We start from the raw sequence: 22,072 nt of genomic DNA, 5'->3' as shown, positions 1-22,072 counted from the left end.
GTTGAATTTCGCGGTCTGATTTCATTCACGCAGGTTGGTTGCCCCTCATGGATAATTTTAGGCACATGTATTAGCAACCACAATTTGCACCGTTGCAGCGTCGCCTCAATATCAGTCTGATTGCAACGCAAGCTGTGTTGTGCATAGCTGGGCCATTATCGTTGGGAAAAGAAAGCACGAAGTATATGCAACGTACGTTTGGTTGGGCTGTAGAATTTTCGTCGTGTGGTTGCGTTGGTTTTTGGGAACATTCATTGGCATTTCTATGGGCGATAACAACAAACAGCATTTCAGGGGCTTGTCTTATGTGTGCCGGTAGCCACGGTAGCTGCAATGTGCATACATAAGCTATTGCTGCAGGCACAAGGCGGTGTGGAGTATTCGCTGATCAAGTTCAATTTAGCGGTCCCATTTCATTCACGTAGGTTGGTTGCCCCTCAGGGATAATTTATGGCACATGTATTAGGAACCACAATTGGCGCCCTCCCAGCGCGGTATCAACGGCGGTTGCAACGGCGTACAGTTACTGCGCTAAGGATTTCATTGTACGTTGCGTTGAGCTATAGAATTTAGTTGACATAGGTTTTTTGGTTCTCATGAAGAATTACAAGCATATCTTTTGGTTCATCTTTGTGGTGTGCCACTCTTAAAATTGAGGGACGTGTTTCGTCGGGAAAGTTTACTTTTAATATTGTTTTTGATTCATGTTACCTGGAATCGAGTGTTCGACGGAAGCCCGTCTGGCCTGGATTAAATATTTGTTACTTGTACATTCGGAATATTGTTAGATATCTCTTCGTAACCTTCACTTTTTTGGTCTTATTGAGAAACTCTTCTAAATATGACAGCCTTCATCAATCATCCAGTTCACCCTCTTGCTGGACACTGGCTGTGTCGTCACTTTATTGAGGAACCAGCTGCAAGCTGCCTTGAGCTGTATACCTTCCTTGTGGCAAAGTTGTTTTTTTATGTCGTCTGTTTGTTTCAGAGGAATCGTGTTTTCTTGCAGGGATGCTTGTGTGGACAGTATTTCCTACCGATTGTTTATTATTTCCTTACATATTCATTCAGTTACAAGCCCTGGATTATCTTAAACGTCCTCTGATAATGTCTGTAGAAGGCTGACCAACGAGATACATACGAACATGCATTACAGAATTCTTCGTAGACACGGCAACACTTGTGAGATCATTAGAATAAAATCCAAAATTTTCTGCCATCAACCTGGGGCAGCAGCCGAACATTTGTTGAAGGCAGCGTTGCAGTGTCCACTGATGTCTGCATTCAATTGGTTCCGTTTTACAGCAACCGCCCTGTCTGTGCATGGGTTCCCAGGGCTGGTTTGTAGAATGTCATTAGCACGTGGAGCTGATCAGGTGTTCGTTGAAATTAGAACGGCTCTGCGCAGGGTGTGTATTGCCACTGGCACACTGAAGGTTTTAATATTTCGTCGAACGTTCTCTTCGACTAAAAACTGCATTGACAAGGAACTAGGCGCTATGTTTTCACATTCTACATGTTGACAATTTATTGATAACAGTGGGCAAAAATTATCGACGATAGCCTCCTGCCTCAGCAAAGAGCAAGTTCCAGGCAAGCGCATAAGACCAGCATAATTAGCGGCACCCTCATTGACATTGTTATAGCAGTGTTTCCACCTTCTCCTCCCGTTCACTACAGCAATATCAGCGCCCGGTTTTAACTTTCTCGGCGAAACAGTCACGTTGCTGTCCGTGTTGTTCATGCTACGAATAGCGCACCCACCGGAAATGATGCACGAGTCTATGTGAAGTGGTGAAATAATATTATCCGCACCCAGTACCCGCTGTCGTGGTGGTTTAGTGGCTAAAGCATGGCGCTGTATGCCAAGCACGAGATCATGCGTGGGATTAAATGCCGGCGGTCGGTTCTCGAAGCAGGTTGAGTGCAAGGATGACCGAACAGTGCACGTACGTTAGTAAATCCGTGGTGGTCAAAATGATACCGCAGTCGTTCAGCCCGGTGAGCCTCAAACGGGTTTAGTACGTGAATTTTTTATCCACCCAGGTGAACACAGCGGTGTGTGCAGAGAGACGTGTTTCATTGCTGCGCCAAATGGACGCGACTGCTGCGCGTGCAGGGGGCTGTTTTAAATTTGTTTTCCGTGTCTCAGCTCTTCGGCGAGGGGTGTTCGCAAAGAAAGTTTCGCTTTAAAATAATGAATTTAATTAAGAATTTCAAACAAAGAAAATAAGAATGACGATTAAATAAAAAGATAAATACGATGGCGGGATCAAACTTTGCTCTGGCCAGTGGCGCCACTTGTGCACGGCAGGCACGCTCATTGTTTCGTGCCCACTTGGCTTACACACCGATTTCCCCAGTTCGTGGGATCTACATGATTGTGGCTTTCTCATACCCACTGCTGTTTCGATGTCGCCTGTCACTGCATAGTTCTTTGGAATTTCTTCGTTATGTTCCACGATCTGGCTGTGCGTGTTAGTGCCACCAGACTGTTCCTCTTACACGTCCAAAAAGAGCCTAACCGGGTCGAACCAGGCAGCTCATACATTTCAGCTCGTCTGTTTGACATTGATGTGCAGGCTGCGTGTTGGCGGTTTCGAAGAATCGCGGCTCTTTGCAGGTGAGCTCCCTGCAGAGCGAATTGGACATCTGCCGGCGGCTGCTCAATGCCAAGTACCTGGCGGCGCACATCCTGCTCAAGCAGGTAGGGGCCGGGCTGCCCGCTCGCTCGGACGCTCAGGCACTCGTTGCTGTGCAGCAGCTGGTGCGGGTCAGCGAGGAGAAGGAGGAGGGCACGCGCCGCAGCCACCGCCAGTGTGCCGAGCTGCTCAAGGAGCTGAACGGTCTGCAGTACGAGCTGCAGTGCATGGAGGAACACCTGCGCCGAAGCCAGCAGACTTGGCTCGACCGGCTCAACAGCCTCGTGCAGGAGAACAGCGACAACCTCGAAAGGCTCAAAGCACAGGGGGAAGCGCTCAGGAGGCTCACCTATACAGCACAAGGTATTGTTCTTTATTGAGTGATCACATGCCTGTATTCCTCACTGTCAAACGGAAAGATAAAAGATCACCCGAACGAGTTTGCTTTTCGCAAATTATAACTGAAGAACGGCTAGAGTGTTTTCGCGATGACTTAAGTCACGTAGTGTGGGACAGTGTTGTTGCCGCTACAAGTGCTGATCGTGCTTACGGGGCTTTTCTGGAAACGTTCATTTCTTATTACGTTAAACATTTTCCTTCCGTTCCTAAAGTGTCCGCTCCATCAAGGATACGTAAACCCTGGGTTACTGTTCAATTATTTAAAAAGATAAAAGAAAAGGCTAGGTTATTCAATAAATTCATCATATCTCGGGATCCTGATGATTTAAGAGTGTTTAAATCATTTCGAAATGGTTTAACTAAGGAATTACGTGCTGCGAAAACTGCATTTTATAAGCAATCCTTCGCATCTTGCAGCCATGACAGCAATAAGATATGGCATTGGCTTAATTCTTTGCTGAATAGAGTGCCCAATTCAGCGGCAGGGCTGCGAATAATTTCTGATGGAGCGGACATACCTGACGAGAAGTTGGCCGACTGTTTTAATAATTATTTCACTAATCTACCTAAACGCAATGTGAATGAAAACGCCTGCCGTTTCATTACAACGAACTGTGTGCATTCAATTCTTTTGCGTCCCACAAACATTTCAGAAGTAATTTTACTGTTCTCCGCACTAAACAATAGAAATTCCTGCGATGCTGATAACATTAAAATCAAGCCTGTTAAATTTGTAATAGATATTATCGCTCCAGTACTAGCCCATATTTATAATATATGCCTTTCTACCGGTGTGTTCCCGTATAAAATGCAGATGGCAAAAGTAGTTGCATTGTTCAAGAAAGGTGACAAAACTGCCCTACCTAATTATAGACCTGTGTCTATTCTCCCTATATTTTCGAAGTGCTTGGAAAAAATAATTTTTTTCAGAATATCAGACTTTCTGGACAAGCACAACTTGATAACTAAGCATCAGTACGCTTTCCGGAAAAATATGTCAACACAGCTAGCTTTGCTTGAACAGAAAGAACTAATTCTAAATAATTTTGAAAAACGTTTGCTAACATTGGGAGTATTTGTCGATTTTTCAAAAGCCTTCGATTCTATAAATCATGATCTCTTGCTTAGTAAGTTAAACCATTACGGTATACGCGGCAATGCACTTGACTTGATTAGGTCGTATCTTGGTCATAGAAAGCAGTTTGTACAATAGCATTAAATCTGAAGTTCGGTCGGTCAATGTAGGTGTACCCCAGGGCAGTATTTTAGGGCCCATCCTCTTTAATATCTTTATTAATGATTTAGTAAACATTGATGTTGATACGCGTTACGTAATCTATGCTGATGACACTACGTTATTCTTTTCATCTAACCGCCCTGCCAAATTGATTATAAGAGCTAATGCAGTTTTGAGTAAACTATACACATGGTCATCTGACAACGGTTTGACTATCAATTCACAAAAAACTAAGGCGGTGTTATTTCGCGCTAAGAACACGCAAATTACTCTAGAGGAAGATTTGCTAATGAACAATTCTAAAATTGAACTTGTACACTCGGTAAAATCGCTAGGTGTATTTTTTGATCATACTATGACGTGGCAGAGCCATATAGATTTTCTTGCTAGTAAGCTTTCACAAATCACTGGAATATTTTATTCCTTGAACTATCTTCCTCGCTTTATTAAGTGCTTGTTATATAATTCACTTTTTCTCAGCCATTTAAATTATTGTTGTTCGGTCTGGGCTACCACTTCTGACACAAATATCAACAGGCTGTACATACTGCAAAAGAAGGCTCTTCGTGCTATTTGCAACAAACCATACGATTTCCCTTCAGCTTATTTATTTCATAAACTTAACACACCGAAAGTACAGGCCCTTTTAAAGTATCGTTTAGTGCTTGCGTATAAAAATGAACAGAAAAAGAACATCAACTACATTACTTCTATGGCTAACTTAAAACTACATGAAACTCCATACAGCACAAGAAAGCCAGAGTACTGGCACGTACCAAAATCGCGCACAAACTATGGATCACAAATGCTGTGCTCCAGACTACCTCGGTTATTAAACGATCTTATTGTTAATAAAATTGATATTGCAACTTGTTCTCCTCCTGATATTCTTGATTTTTTCTCTCATATGTGAGTTGTACAATGTCTGTGTGCTTTTGAAGTGCAGTGAGATTTCGTGTTTTTGCTTGCTTGCTCACATCTTGTTTTTGTTGTATTTTTTTCCCTCGCCTGATTTGCGATGCGTGTGCATGATATGTTGTAATGCTTGAATATGTGTGTACTTGGGAAAACTGTATTTCCGCGCTGCTGCTCCCTTATTTTCTTTTTGTATTTTTAAGGGTATTTGGGGCTAGTCAAGCTGCTACGAGCAGCTTTTTTCCCCACTTTACCCCCGCAAAGCTGTATTTAGTTTTTGTGGAAATAAAGCATACATACATACATTTTGCTCCCGAGAGATAAACGGAATATTTTGAGTACATATTGCTTTCCTAGGCCGAACACGGTACAACCGAGAACGGTAGTCGAATTTTACTAACAACAAATGAGAAAACGCAACTGGGGGCAACTAGTAAATTTTATTATACAGACGCTGGTTAGCTTTCAGAACGCGGCTGTATAGCGTCCCCAAAAGCTTAGCACAATTTTTATATGAATATCTTCTGATGCTGAATGGAGGAAAGCTCCAACTAAAAGTTAAAATTAAAGGGAGGTGAGACTTCGCTTGGTCGAAAATATTGATTTTTGATTTCGCCTTCTTTTGATAGCGCCAAGTATTTAGCTTTCAAAAAATATATAACACTTGGGTTTATACGATCTTTAACATGCTCATTTATTTTGTTTTGGATGTCGAGTTGACAGGAAAGTGCGCACACCTCCTCGTGTGGTCTCAATTTTGTACGAGGCTCTCATCACATTAAATCAAATTGTATATGAGACAAACTTTGATTTTGACTTTGCGACATTTTTTTTCTGTGCAATGCATCTTACATTGATTAAGAAGGAGTCTGTGATCCTCGCACACTCCTCTTCTGTGCGTTTATTTTGCGCGCTCTCTTCAGAAATTACTCCAGGTCTGTCAAAGACCAATTTCGTGCCTTTTTCGGTGTTGCTGATGGGGACAACCGAAAGGCTGACACGAAAACGCGTTTTATGGCAACAGTTATAATTCAAGCGTGCTAAAGTACCTAGAGGTCACTCCAGACTACTTCCGTGCGCCCATCGTTGATGGACTCGCAGCGGCTAAACGATGCAAAACAGGATCTGGATGGCTATACCGACAACAACCGGGAGTCAATGCTGGACCAATATAATCTTGTTATCGTGAATATAGGGCCTAAGTGTGAAGGGCAGACTACATGGAAAGTGGGAAACCGGCAATCGACCATTGATTACTGTCTGATGACAGAATGAATTCATGATAAGTTGAGAGAAATGGTCATCGATGAGGAAGGGTATAGCAGCATAGCGAGCGACCGTAAATGCATCATTTTGAAAATGGGACATGTAGTTGGGAAAGAGAGCAAGGAGTGCAGAATGGCCAGTCCAAAGTTGAACGCTGCACAAATAACAAATATAGTAAGAAGAGTCGATGAACAACTTGGGAAATGGCCAAGCAACGAGGGGGAATTCAGTGAGCTTGTAAGTGTATTAATGACAAAAATACGGAAAGAGAAGCGATGTGTTCCCTGGGAAGGAAAAAAAAAACTAAAAGCTGGTGGAACAAGGAGATACGAGAAGCGATCGCCGAACGACAGAAAGCATCTCGAGAGCACAGGCAGGCAAAGAAGGCGCAGTTGCCACAGGATTAAGTGGCCAGTAAATGGAAAATATACCAGAAGAAAAAATCCATGGTTCAAATACTGGTGCAAGCAAATATAAACGGTGAAAGTGAACGTTCGTTGTCAGAAACGCGTGAGAAAAATAAGGCCGCACCTAAAATATTTTGGAACAGCATAAACGTTTTGAGGCAAGAAGTGTCGAACAATACAACATATCTTAGACGAAGATGGAAACAAACTGGAAGGGAACGCGGCATTAAATTACACCCGAAAAATAACAGCCGAATCTTTCCAAGGCAATTACGAGGTTGTGCTTGAGAAAAAAAAAAAACAGCATGAAAGAGAGCCAAATGGAAAAGGAGCTGGTGCTGACAAATTTCAACTGGAAGAAAGCGGAAGAGAAAATTCCTAAGCGCACAGCCACAGGGCTAGACGAGGTTCCCGTTAGGCTGATTAATGAACTAGGTCCAAAGAGTAAGGAAGTTCCGGTGAAAGCAGTGGAAAAAAGTTTAAAAGATAGGCGAATACCAGACAGTTGGCGACAAAGTATGATGCATTTATTTTATAAACGTAAGGGGGAGGAAGATAGAATTCACTCATATAGACCGTTGACCATTACATCAGTAATATACAGGCTAGCAATTCAGGCAATCAAATTAAAGCTGCAAGCATGGGCAGAGAATAATTGCAAGTGACTGAGGCAGGGGTGCCCTTTATCCCCGCTGCTATTTATGTTTATGATGTACATGGTGAGGATGGAAAAGGCGCTAGAGTGTAGCAATATCGGGTTTAATCTCTCATACAAACAGGCGGGTACAGTAGTAGAGCAGCAGCTTCCAGGTTTATTTTATGCGGACGACATTGTGTTGCTAGCTAACAAGCAATGTCACATGCAACGTCTGGCTGATATCTGTGGACACGAAGGCTAGAATTGAGGTCTGAAAGTTAGCGTTAAAAATAAGGGGTTGTGGTATTCAGTGAAACCAGCTGAACAGACAGTGGCAATACAGGGCCAAGAAATACGTCGGGTAAAATAATATAAATACCTTGGTATATGGATGAACGAAGGCAATAGATATATGGAAACACGGGGAAAAACAATAACAGCAAAGGGGAAGAGAAATGCAGTCATAATTAAGCATAGAGCGCTATGGGGATATAATAGGTACGCGGTGCTTCGGGGTATGTGGAAAGGTGTAATGGTTCTAGGACTTACATTGGGAAATGCCGTCGTTTGCTTTAAATCAGGGGTACAATCAGAACTCAATGGGAACCAAAGGCCAGTGGATCGCCTCGCATTGGGCGCTCACGGGAAGACTACAAATGAAGCTGTGCAGGGGGATATGGGCTGTACTAGTTTTGAAGTGAAAGAAGTTTGCAGTAAAATGATTATGAAGAACCACTGAGGTATATGGAATAAATTAAATGGGCTGGGAGAGTGTTCAGCTATTTGTACAGGACAAATATTGATTCACAGTGGAGGAAAAGAACTAGGAAGCTTGCCAGCAAGTATGCAGCCTGTAGGGTGGGCAAGACCGCAACAATGAACGTCAAGCGGAAAGGCAGAGAGGCTGAAATAATCTCATGGGTGGCGGCAATGGAAAGGAAACCTGCCATGAGTAACTACTTAAGAGGAAAAAACGAAATCAGGAAAGAAACAATTTATGATAATTCAAAGGGAAGCTCATCACTTTTCGAAGTGACTTCAGGATGCCGCACTTATAAAGCTAGATATAAGAAGGAAGAAGAAGAACGTGCAGTAAAGATAGGGGAACGATGGAGCATGTTTTATTAGAATGTGACTATGACTGCCGAGCTGTCGATTTGGGCGTCCCCTTGGGTTCAGCGAGAGCGGGGGGAAAGTAAACGTGTCCGCAGGATGGTTTAGTAAGACGTAAATGGAAGACTGGTGGAAGAAAAGTAGGGAAAGAAATAACGGAGGCGTGGAAAAACAAAGTTCACAATATGAGTTCAGAAAGCTTCATTATGGGAATTCATCGTGGGCTTTTTCCTTTCCTTTTTTACCACAGGTAAGACGTCCGTCGCGGCCCACGCAAGAGGCCGCGTTTCAAGCTCGTCTTCGTTCATAGCGTTCGCCGCCAGCGTTTGCCGGTAATCATTACGGTTACATGAGCTGCAGTTACCGGGAAGCATGAGAAGCAGTCAGGGATCTTTGAACGTTATCGCGTCGTTACTCCCAGCCAAGTTTTCTTTCCACTCATCGTACGTGATAGCCACAGAGGCTCTTGACATTTTGAATTTGTCCTTTCCATTTGACTCCCCGTTGGATGAGCAATCCGACTCCCCTCCCCTTCTTTCCGATCCCAAACATGGTTCTTCCCAAACATAGTTCTCAATCGCTGGCGGCTCTTCCGAGTTTCTAAGGTGCGTTTCTGTATCAATCGTCACTTGCAGCGCATACATAGAAGAGGGACAAAAAAGGACGACGAAGACAAGCGCTGCCTTCCAACTGATTTTTATTTTGAGATACAAACATGTGTTTGTTTACAACATATGTTTATACAAACATATGTTTGTTTCTCAAAATAAAAATCAGTTGGAAGTCAGCGCTTGTCTTCGTCGTCCTTTTCTGTCCCTCGTCTATGTATGCGCTGTAAGTGACGATTGATATCATGGAATACCAACTATACCGTACCCAAACCTTGCTTCAGCGTTTCTGTAACCGCATACACCTCTATTTGTTCTCTATTTAACTGCTCCTCAATCTCTACCCCCTTTTCCTTTCTTCTGCCGTCCTGCATGTTTATGTAGCCTATTGAATGACGAGCTCTCTTTCTTGCTTTCCTCCTTTTTCTGTTATTGACGGCAATGCTATACTGAGGTTTCCCTAGGGGATCTTCTTCATTAATACCTACTCTGGCCTTCTGAGCGCCCGTGGGCCCTAAAAAAGCAACAGCGGGACCACCAAGTCGCCAGCCCAATTCTCGTGCCAGCCTGTGATTGAAGTGGATCCCGCCTCGTTTAAAACCACCACACCTTCTCACTTCTCTGTTTACTTCGACAACCTCGAAACCTTTCTCTCGGCTCATTTTCCATATCACCTCATTAGCAGCCACTACGGCTCTTTGCACGTGACTGTCACGCACAGGCACATGCGGCACCGTGCACACCACGATCTGCACCTGAGGGGATAGCTCGCGCAAGTCGTCCACCCCCTTCGGCAAGCGCCGGGCTGTCCCTTTCCTGTTTAGGACGCCATTTAGCCCACCTGCTACTATGACAAGGTTGCGCGCGTGGGCATTTTCCAAGAGCTTTGCTTTTGCTCGCTCCATGACTGAACCCAGCGTCTGCGCTGTAAATGTCTCTACCACCACTCTTTTATCGCCTTTAACCCTCTCCACAATTGCTTCTGAGCCCCTGGCCAGGTTTGGGTCCCCGGCAATAATCACCCTTTCAGTCTCTCCTACTGCCGAGGCTTCTCCCTGCTTCCCTTTGTCATCCATTTCCGTGTGATTTGGTCATGACAAGGGGCGTCGACCCGTTTTTCTGATTTTCCTTTGTGGCGGCCTCACGGTAGGTGCAGCTCTTTTCCGCTACCCCCTTTCCACGTTGCGCGCATTCCACACGATTTGTTGACACTCCCTCTCCTGTCACTTCGAGACTGCGTTCCATTGCCACGACCATTCTCGTTCATGATGGCGCCCCTGTTCAGCTTTTTCTCGGCTGCTTGATGTCTTTTTTCCACTAGCTTGCGCGAATCACGCTCCCTATTTAGCTCATTTTTGAGTTCTCCGACCTTTTTCACAAGCTTATGCTGGAAATACCCCATTTTCTCCAGCATATGATTGACATCACATTGTCTGCCAAATGACTCGATTTCCTCTCCATTCTCATCCGTCCCCTCGACTTCCTTGAGGGACCCCCCGCACACTACACGCTTTACCGTCTTCCTTGCCATGTGTTGCACTTGGCTTTTTCTAATGGTAGTGACTACAGTGACGGGGCCCGGCACTTTAACATCTGCACTACAGTGACGGGGCCCGGTACGTTAACATTTGCACTACAGTGACGGGGCCCGGTACTTTAACATCCACACTACGGTGACGGGGCCCGTCGCTTTAACAACACTACACCTACGGGGCCGTCACTATAAAGATGTCGGTATTGGGGGCGAGGACGACTTACGGAGTCGCCATCTGTCGGAAGCGCCTCACATGCGTCGGCGTTAAATAAAGGTTAAATAAACATACTACGCGGCAGCCCTCCTGAACAATTTTGCAAGTACTCTCGAAATGGCAGTATTTTACCTTTAACATAATCATGTTGGACAAACAGAAAGCACAGAATGGTTTACATTGATTGATTGATTAACCTTTATTTTACAGTCCTGCAGAACGCGTATTAGCACGTCGCGGGCCGCTCCCACGACGGGTCCGACAGGCCTAGCCTGCCAGCCGCATCGTGGGCCTGCTGGACAGCCCAACGTTGCTCAGCCAGGAGTGGGTTGCGGAGGGCCGCCTCCCTCCTAGCTGAGCTGCGGTCAGGGCTTGCTATAGAGATACATCCCCAGAGCATGTGCGAAAGTGTTGATCTATCCCCGCAAGCAGGGCACGCGTCATCAGTGTAAATCTCCGGATATATCGCATGTAACGTGAACAAACGCTATCTCTTTGCCTACTACATACAGTAATTAAGCTGGGACACTGCGAGCGGTCGCCGCAATCGATTCCACCGAACCGGTTTGCGCGAAACGTAAGCAATCGCTGAGAAAACTATATGAAATATGTTCTTATAGTAGGATAGCTGTCTGTGTAACTAAATGTAGCATAACAGAATGAAGCTGCAATGCAGCGATCGCACGGGTTCGCGGTGACCGACTTCGCCTCTGCATGCATGTCCTCGCGCAATGTTTCGCTTTCGCACCGTGCCGTGAGCTTTATGCCGCAGCATATGAGCATTTGACAGTACGCAAGCAACCATTGTTGCATGGACACTATCGGAGCTGTTCACCGACGCCTACAGCGACTTGTGATATGTTCCGTCGCGATGATTCAGTCTTAATTTTCTTTTTCTTTTCTTCTAAAGTCTTGGAAGCTTCAATATCATTATTTCTCAAATTTCATCGAACTGCATGTTTATCGGTCTTCTAAGCGAGCAATTACCCGCTGCTTCTTTTTCTTATTTCAGTAGAATATTCATTATCTGGTGCTACACAAGCAGGAACATGTGCCGTGCCTTTTTTAACGTGTTTACCGTTCCCCTTCCATTAGAGTGAACTTTCTTTCTTTATTATAATCATCATAGTTGTTGTGCATACGCAAAAGATTGTACATTCGTGGACAAGTACCCATTGCGGTCGTTCGATCCGTATGTGTGCAATCAATGTATTCCATTACTGCACGGAAGTTGCTGACATCGTGAAATTCACGTGGTGTTGTGGACAGTACTGGAATAAAATACCGCGGTCCGTGAAGTGCTTGGCATCCCCATAGGCGCCAGCATCGAGAAGCTCATGCAGCTGGGGGTCCACAACACCTTCGATGAGGTTGGGTCACAGAAGTTAGTCCAGGTTGTCAGGCTCGCTTCCTCGCCTGCGGGGAGGCGGATCCTGGAGGCGCTGGACTTTAACCCGTCAGGGAAAGGCGGTGCGTGCTCGACGCGTGGTCGCGGGAGGCCGTCACGGTGTCGCCGTTCCCGCGCAACGTGCACCCGCAACGCAATGTAGGCACACGCCGGGCCCGAGCGGCCGCACTTCTCGGATCCGTCGCCGACGATCCACGATCGGTCGCGTTCGTCGACGTCGCCCAATACGGTTCGTCCGACCGGTTCGCGGCGGCCGTGGTGGATCACAGGGGCAACCTAACGCCTCGTCCGTGCGAGGCAGGTGTCCGGATTGCGGAGATCCATTCTGCACTTTAGAACACATGCTCTGGCGGTGTCCCTCGTTACGGGACCACGGTCATCTCACCACGGAAGAAGAGTGGGAGGAGGCGGTCAGGCACGGCCTGCCCGTCCCAACGTCGGAACGGCTCGCGGCGGCCCCCTCAGGGAGTTTCTCAGTCGCTCCTCAGGACCTTAATAAAGTTCACTGCCTGCCGTGAAGTGCTCGAAGTTGTTTGCATAGAATGTTTGAAAGAAGTGCGACCATTGACGTCGCTACAGTGTTGACTGCAGGGCTGAGGTTAAAGCGCCGGGCCCCGTTACTGTAGTGTATATGTTAAAGTACCGGGCCCCGTCACTGTACTGTATATGTTAAAGTGCCGGGCCCCGTCACTGTAGTGCATATGTTAAATTACCGGGCCCCGTCACTGTAGTACAAGTGTTAAAGTGCCGGGCCCCGTCACTGTAGTCACTACCTTTTCTAATACAAACACCGAAGCTTTCAGAGCACGTGCCTTCTAGCAAAGGCCGATATGCACAGAATTTAGATCCTTAAAATGCTGCACATAACTATCGCTAATGTTCTAGAAGCAATAAATGCTTCGCAGACTTAAGGCATGACACGTGTTCACACGTGTTCAAACACGTGGTCACGCTCTCCCTGTCCTACCAAAGCAATATGCCCGCTACCAATGCACACACACTACAACCACTAATAGCTAATGTCTTGCGACTTCCACACTACTATTTAAAGGCTATGAAGACCTAACGTACCACAGTGTTGAGAGCATGGCTCGAAAGGACGGTCTATTCTGCCAACCCAAATATACACGAAACACCCGCGCACACGAAAAAGAAAAAAAAAACCAGAAAACTAGCGAATTACTATTTAAAGCCTAAGAAATCAGCGAATGAAAAACACAAGCTCGCTCAAAGCATGCACAACAAAACTTTTGTTATGGTCACTGCCACGGAACCCTTGAAAAACTCGTCCACCCTCCACAAACGAATAACGAAGGATGGATGGATGGATGTTATAAGCGTCCCCTTTGGAACGGGGCGGTGGGTTGCGCTACCAAGCTCTTGCTATTATACCGCCTAATGTCCTACCTAGGTTAAACAAGAAAAAACATCCCTAAGAGCTCCCACAACCAAATTTTCTGATCCCCTATTGCAAACTTTGCTTTTGTACGTCTCCGTTTTTTTATCGTTTCCCTACTTTTCTTCCACCAATCCTCCAATAGCCTTTTACTAATCCCTATTGCGGACATGTTTACTTTTCCACTGCTTTCGCTGAACTCAAGGGCTTCAAGGAGGCCAGTGGTGCCTAAATCGACCGCTGGGTAGACGTCTTCACATTCTAATAAAACGTGCTCCATAGTTTCTCTAGCTTTACCGCATCAAGCACATGCTTCTTCTGCCTTCTTATATATCGCTTTATAGGTGCCTGTTCTAAGGCATCCCTATGTGGCTTCGAAAAGTAATGAGCTTCCCTTTGAGTTCTCATAAATTGTTTCTTTCCTGATTTCATTTTTTCCTCTTAAGTATTTACGAAGGATGGATGGATGGATGGATGTTATGAGCGTCCCCTTTGGAACGGGGCGGTGGGTTGCGCCACCTAGCTCTTCCTACTATGCTGCCTGATATCCTACCTAGGTTAACCAATGAAAAAAGAAAAGAAAAAAAAACACTATGAACTAACACGTCCAAATTTTCTGATCCCCTATTGCGAACTGTGTTTTTGTACGTCTCCGCCTTTTGTCGTTTCCCTACTTTTCTTCCACCAATCCTCCAATCGCCTCTTACTAATGTCTACTGCGGACCTGTTTGCTTTACCACTGCTTCCGCTGAACCCAAGGGCTTCAAGGAGGCCAGTGGTGCCTAAATCGACCGCTGGGTAGAAGTCTTCACATTCTAATAAAATATGCTCCGTCGTTTTCCTAGCTTTACCGCAGCAAGCACATGCTTCTTCTTCCTTCTTATATCTCGCTTTATAGGTGCGTGTTCTAAGGCATCCCGATCTCGCTTCGAAAAGTAATGAGCTTCCCTTTGAGTTATCATAAACGGTTTCTTTCCTAATTTCGTTTTTTCCTCTTAAGTAGTTACTCATGGCAGGTTTCTTTTTCCATTGCCGCCACCCATGAGATTAATTCAGCCTCTCTAACTTTCCGCTTGACCTTCTTTTTTGCTGTGTTGCCCACCCCGCAGGCCGCATACTTGCTGGTAAGCTTCCTAGTTCTCTCCCTCCACTGTGAATCAATGTTTTGCCTGTACAGATACCTGAACACTCTCCCAGCCCATTTACTTTCTTCCATATTCCTCAGCCGTTCTTCAGACTCAATTCTACTGCGAGCTTCCCTCACTTCAAAACTAGTCCCGCCCATATACCCCTGCACAGCTTCATTTGTAGTCTTCCCGTGAGCGCCCAATGCGAGGCGACCCACTGACCTTTGGTTCCCGTTGAGCCCTGATTGTACCCCTGATTTAAAGCAAACAACCGCATTTCCAAAAGTAAGTCCTGGAACCATTACCCCTTTCCACATACCTCGTAGGACCTCGTACCCATTGTATCCCCATAGCGCTCTGTGCTTTATTATGGCTGCATTTCTCTTCCCCTTGACTGTTATGGTTTTTTCCTGTGCTTCCATATATCCATTGTCTTCGTTTATCCATATACCAAGGTATTTATATTCTGTTACCCGAGGTATTTCTTGGCCCTGTATCTCCACTGTCTGTTCACTGTTCTCATTGAATACCATAACACCTGATTTTCTAACACTAAATTTCAAACCTAAATTGTTGCCTTCCTGTCCACAGATATTAGCCAGACGTTGCAAATAACTTTGCTTGCTAGCGAGCAACACCATGTCGTCCGCATAAAATAAACCTGGGAGTTGCTGCTCTATTACTGTACCCACCTGTTTGTATGAGAAATTAAACCCGATATTACTTCCTTCTAGCGCCCTCTCCATCCTCGCCATGTACATCATAAACAGCAGCGGGGATAAAGGGCACCCCTGCCTCAGTCCCTTGTTGATATGAACTTTCTCCTCGCTCCTCATCCCTTCCCATTCAACGCAAACGGTATTTTCTAGGTAAATCTCTCTCAAAAGCTGTATACAATCGTTACCTAAGCCTTCCCCTTCCAGGATATCCCACAATATGTTGCGGTCCACGTTGTCGTAGGCTCCTGTAATGTCTAAAAAGGCCACATACAACAGTCTGCTTTCTGCTTTTGATATTTCAATACACTGAGTAAGAACAAACAAGTTGTCATCCAAACGCCTACCTATTCTGAAACCATTCTGAAGCTCTCCCAAAATGTCATTATTCTCTGTCCATGCTTGAAGCTTTAATTTGATTGCCTGCATTGCGAGCCTGTATATTACCGATGTAATGGTCAGCGGTCTATACGAGTGAATTCTGTCTTTCTCCCCCTTTCCTGTATAAATTAAATTCATTCTACTTTGTCGCCAGCTGTCTGGTATTCGTCTATCTTTTAAAGTTCTTTCCATTGCTTTCACCAGAGCTTCCTTAGTTTTTTGTCTTAGTTCACTTATCAGCCTAACGGGAACCTCGTCTAGCCCTGTGGCTGTACGCTTAGGAATTTTCTCTTCCGCTTTCTTCCAGTTTAAATTTGTTAGCACCAGCTGCTTTTCCCCTTGGGTCTCTTTCATGCTATTTTTTTCCTCAAGTATAACCTCGTCATTGCCTTGGAAAGATTCGGCTGTTGCTTTTCGGATGTAATTTATTGCCGCTTCTCCTTTCTAGTCTGTTTTCATTTTCGTCTGGGATATGTTGTTGTATTGTTGTTGACTTCCTGCCTAATAATTTTATGTGGTTCCAAAATATTCTAAGTGTGGCCTTCTGTTTCTCACGTATTTCTGACAACCAACGTTCACTTTCACCTTTTAATTTTGCTTGCACCAGTATTTGAACCATAGACTTTTGCTCCCGGTATATTTTCCATTTACTGGCCCCTTAATCCTGTGGCAACTGCGCCTTCTTTGCCTGCCTGTGCTCTCGAGATGCTTTCTGTCGTTCGGCGATCGCTTCTCGTATCTCCTTGTTCCACCAGCTTTTCGGTTTCTTTGCGGCGGAGGCGAGCGCCATCTGGAAGTGTTGCAAGGAACCGGACGCGCCGCTTTATGGCCTTCGAGATTTGCGCGTGCAAGTCGGAGAGGCCATGGCGGCTCTATGAGTGATCGAAACGCTGGAAACGGGATTTGTGTTCATTTTTAGTTTTCACGTAACAGAATTCTGTTTTCTCGTATATTCCAATTACAATCCGACGCCATCATGTCTGTAGGTTGTGTGCAAGTCACACGTTATGATTTTTCTACGTATTTTACCTTAAGAAATTCAATTAGCTCAGTAACTTCCTTGCGTCACATGTAGGGCCTGCGTGAAATAGTTACTAGCGTTAACAATGCTGACGGAAAAATGTTTGGGACAGAGCGTTCTGTACCAGCTTTCTTCCGTTAGCCTTGTTAGCGCTGGCAAGTATGTAAACGAACTAGTCCAACTTTCTGCGTGAAAGGCCTGCGTGGTTGGGAATGCGTGGTTTGAAAATTGTTTGCGGAAACGACGTCCGACGCATTTTCTGCGACACGGCGTCCTTAACGGTCTCGCGATAAAACTGGCAAAAGCACGACAGCAGCATGGCAAATACCTTCACTCGATTCTCGTAGGATTGCCTATTGCCACCAGACTCACATTAAAAGGGCAGAACTCGAATGAAGCATTCTGTCGCTCACTCATTTCACCAACTACATATCTACTTTCTAATGTTACGAGAACATGCGCACTAACAGTCGCGAGGCTTTCTTGGAGTGCCGATGTGTTCTCGACATAGCGAGAAAAGAACTCAAGGCCACTCGCCACTATACAATGCCTGTCGGCGCGTGATGCCACAAGCCGGCTGGACCGGACTCTCAACACAACCCAGAGATGGCGGTTAAGAGGCAAAGAGCTTATCTTGTTACTCCCCTTTCCAACTTTTATTCACGTTCTCAAAGAGTCCGCCTGAGGCAACTCGTTATTCTTACTAACCTTTTCCTTTGCAAAGGACATACCCTCTTTCATGATCTATCAGATCAGGGCAAGAGTTCCAACTGCCAATTTTCGAATACTATACTCATCATTTAGGTCTGTCCCCAGTTTCAAAGGGAGCGACAAACTCTCGTGGACACCTTCCGTACTAACTTAAGACCTAGTCGTTTAAGGACCTCCTGCCACATCCACCCCAACTAGCAAAAGCGCCATAGGATGCTCTCCTACATCTTTCACCGTATTAGTTTTTGCTTGTTATTCCCGTCCAATAAACCACCACAATAATTTTCCATTCCCTTTTCCCAAGATGCTTATTGCATTGGCAAGAGGCCTCTCGTCTGCTTTTTGCTAAATAAACGTTTGAAGCAACAATATAACATTGCAGAATAGTAGTAGTAGTATAAAACTTCTATTTAAAAAAAGAAAAAAATTCACATTCAGGTCCAGTGGGTGGGTCCCTCAGTCCAGGGCCCCACTGGCGATCGCGGCACGCCGGGCTTGGTCGAGAAGGGCCAATTGGTCCTCCCGCACCGTGCTGGCTAGCCACACCTCCCACTGCCTACTGTTGGAGTTTTGCCCCATAAGGGGTGATTGGATTTCTTGTGGCCGACTCTGGCACGACCATGTGATATGGTCAAGAGATGGTCGCCCTCCGCACCAAGGGCAAGTGTTGGGATACCGGGTGGGGTGTATGTGGTGTAGTAGGAGTAGGTGTGGGTATGTACGGGTTTGTAGTCGGCGCCAGTCCCGCATTTGCGCTGAGTCCAAGGATGTGTCTGGAAAGCTATATTGTTGCCTTCCTCGTCTCTGTGCCTCTAAGATATCTTTTGCTGTGATCGGGGATTCTACGAGAGTGCGTTCCGTCGCTCGGATGCTATATTCTCGAGCGAGGCGGTCCGCCCTCTCGTTACCCGTCACTCCGGCGTGCGCCGGACACCACGTAATAGCGTGGTGTTCCGTGAGATTTCTTCCTAGGATTTTGATGGTGAGTTTGGGCAGGGTGCCTGCCATGAAAAGGCGACATGCCGACTGCGAGTCGGTTAGTATTACCGCAGAACGTGCTCTATTTTCAGCGTCACGTATAGCCAGAGCCACCGCAGTAGCCTCTGCTGTGGCCACCGACCCTGTTCTGACTGTTGCGGAAATAGTAGTTTGTGCGTTTGTGGCTACCACAGTGAAAGTTTTGCTATCCTGTTTGCACGCGTCCGTGTAATAAACCACCGGATTTCTACCGAACCTGCGTTCGAGTGTCCTGGCCCGTGCAAGGCGCCGTTGTCTGTGGTATTTCTCGCTCATGTTTTTAGGGATTGGGGACACAGAGATCTGGGCTCGTATGTTCGGTGGGAGGAGTTCTGTTTGGTCGTTACAATGTGCCGGTCTGAGTGGATACCCTAATCGACAAAGAAGTGTTCGACCTTGCTTCGTGGAATTGAGCCTTTCTCGTTGTGCAATCAGTGTTGCAGCCACGAGTTCTTCAAATGTGTTGCTAATACCCATTGCATTAAAAAGGGTCGTGCTAGTGCAAAGCGGTAGACCAAGCGCCGCCTTATAAGCTGAGCGTATAAGGGTGTTTATTTTAGTTACCTCTGAGTTTGATACTTTTTGGAAAGGAAGGCCAAAGGTTACACGGCTTATGATAAATGCCTGTACGAGCCTTATCGTCTCTTCCTCCTTGAAGCCTTTTCTGTTTCTTGCTACTCTATTTATCATCCTAGACACGCTGTTAACCGTTTTCCGGAGATTTGCGATCGTGTGCCCTACTGCTCCATTTTCCTGTATCCATAGTCCGAGTATTCGAGCTTTAGATACCTCCTGTATTGTTTGACCTCCCAGAGCAAGCTTTATCGGAAGTCTATCGTCCTTTCGTGTATAAGGCGCTCTTACTCGGATTAGTTCGGACTTCTCCGGGGCGCAATTCATGCCAGCTTTTGTTACATGATCCTCAACAATGCTAATTGCCTTCTGGAGGGTTTCCTGACGTTCCCCTAAAGATCCCTTTGCGGTCCAGAGAGTTACGTCGTCCGCGTAAATCGCATGTCCTAAGTTTGGGATCCGTTGTAGTTTCACCGCTAGTTCTTTCATCCCTATATTGAAGAGTAGCGGTGAAAGAATTGAACCTTGCGGCGTTCCTCTTTTGGGGGTCTGTAGAACATCTGAGCGGGTGGATCCTAGCCCTATCGTGGCGGTGCGGTTGTCTAGAAAGGATTTTATGTATTCATAAGTGCGCTGTCCGCAGTTCATGTTCGATAGTTCCGTTAAAATGCTTTCGTGCGAGATGGTATCGAAAGCTTTTTTGATATCTAATGCCACTATGAATCTGTCTGCATTTCCTCTCTCTGTGTTTAATACTTCTTCTTTCAGTAGGAGAAACACGTCCTGTACCGACATATGCTGTCTAAAGCCGAACATAGTTTCCGGGAAAAGGTTGCTGTTTTCTATGTACCTAGTGAGTCTCATCTGTATAACCTTCTCAAAGAGTTTACCCAGACATGAGGTAAGGGATATGGGTCGGAGGTTTTTTATGTCCCTAAGTTTCCCTGGCTTCGGTATTAGAATTATCTCTGCATGCTTCCATGCCTGTGGGATTTGACCTCCTTCAGTCCATACATGTTTGTTAAAAAGATCTGTTAGCCCTGTTAAAGCATTGAGGCTAAGATTGCGAATCATGGCGTTTGTTATTTTGTCCGGTCCAGGTGCCGTATTTTTCTTGAAAGTTTGCGCTGCCGCAAAAACCTCTGCCACCGATATAGAGGCATCTAGTTCCTCATTGTTCTCTCCTAAATATGTGGGAGTATCATGGTTTTGCATGGAATTTGCTCCTATATACATGTCTTCTAGTGTGTCTAGGAGATGGGTGTCAGCGTCTTGAAATTCGCATTCAAGTAATCGCAGATCTCGGTTCGTCGCTGTTTTTGTACTTGCAGGATCTATCATGCTTCTCAAAATGGCCCATGTATTTTTTGTGTGTAAGGTTCCTTGTAGAGATTCACAAAATTGGCGCCAATTATTGTTTTCTAGTGTTTGTGCATAAGCATTAGCCTCCTGTGTTAGTTGAGCTATACGTATTTTGAGCTTTCTATTTAATCTTTGTCTTTTCCATCGTCTCGTCAGGCTTCTGCGTGCTTCCCATAAGTGTATGAGGCGGCTGTCTACCGCTGTTATATCCGATGTTGTAGCAATCTCCCTCGTTACGCTTTCGTGCGTTTCGCGTATTTGCTCCACCCAGGTTTCAATATCTTCTGTGAAAATGAGCTGCTCTTGTTTATCTCGATATACAGTCCAGTCTGTAATGCAAGCCCTCCCTATGGAGCGACGGATTTTGGGGGAATTGATACCTATCGAGACAATGTTATGGTCACTGCCCAAATTTTCCTCCAAATTTGTCCACCGCGTCTCCCCTGGATGGCTCGAGAAAGCTAGATCTGGGGTTGTATCCGCCGCTACACTATTGCCTAAACGTGTGTAACACCCCGGTATTGTAATGAGTTCTAACCCGTATCGATCTGTCGTCTCAACTAGTGATTTCCCCTTCACTGAGTCTTTGTTGTAACCCCAGGCGGAGTGTGGTGCATTGAAGTCACCAACCACTAGCAGCTTGTCTTTTCGCTCCATGTCTGATATTGCATGACTTAGTAGGGTATCGAAGCATGGTGCTCGCTCTCGAGGAGGACTGTATATATTTACGATTACAGTCTTGGCTTTATTCCTTTTGCATGGCCACACCGTTAGTATTTGATGCTGTGTGTCGTGCTGTGGCATATACGTGACGCTGAGGGCCAGGTCTTTTCTCGCAAAGCTGGCGACTCTAGGATAATCAGGATTGGAATACGTCTCGAATCCTTTTAGTTTTTGTGTAATTTGCCCAATTTCTTGTAGGCATATAATGTCGGGTAGGACTGGCGCTGACTGTATATATTGTGCAAGGGCAGCAAGGTTTTCAATGTTTCTGTGTGTCGTGTCAGCCATGAATGGTACTATCGCTATCCGTCGTCTCTATCACTTTAGGACGACGGGTAGGAGCTCCTGGGCTATCATTAAGGCGTTTTCGTGTGGTTACTTTGATGCAGCTTAGGGAGTCGTCTACGTGTCTCTTAAGAGCACGCAGTTCTGCGAACATCATCTGTACTTGATGTGTGATTGTTTCCAGCTGCTTTCCTATGGGCTCTTCTGGTGTTGGTGTGGGTTTACTAACATGTGTTGTAGACGCTTCGTTTGTTTTGTTTGCGAGGTCGTGCATTGTTTGCTTAAGGGCAGCCATCTCTTTCTTCAGTTCTGCCAGACTGGCTTTTAGTGATCTATTTTCTTCTATAAGTTTCTGATCCGCGACCGATTTGTGATTCGTA

General features: G+C 45.6%; 1 protein-coding gene across 1 annotated transcript in view; it reads left to right on the top strand.

Annotated features, from left to right (window-relative positions):
• The first annotated feature begins 2,358 nt into the window (after nt 1-2,358).
• Nucleotides 2,359-22,072, top strand: part of LOC139054413 (coiled-coil domain-containing protein 125-like) — a 158,378-nt gene continuing 138,664 nt past the window's right edge. Inside the window, exons 1-3 of the mRNA XM_070531355.1 lie at nt 2,359-2,471; nt 2,583-2,707; nt 2,762-3,005. Coding sequence (XP_070387456.1) covers nt 2,378-2,471; nt 2,583-2,707; nt 2,762-3,005 — 463 coding nt within the window. The 5' untranslated portion in view covers nt 2,359-2,377. The remainder of the gene's footprint in view (nt 2,472-2,582; nt 2,708-2,761; nt 3,006-22,072) is intronic.

The sequence above is a fragment of the Dermacentor albipictus genome, chromosome 1, assembly GCF_038994185.2.
Source record: "Dermacentor albipictus isolate Rhodes 1998 colony chromosome 1, USDA_Dalb.pri_finalv2, whole genome shotgun sequence".
NCBI lineage: Eukaryota > Metazoa > Arthropoda > Arachnida > Ixodida > Ixodidae > Dermacentor > Dermacentor albipictus.
This window is presented reverse-complemented; position numbering and strand designations above follow the sequence as displayed.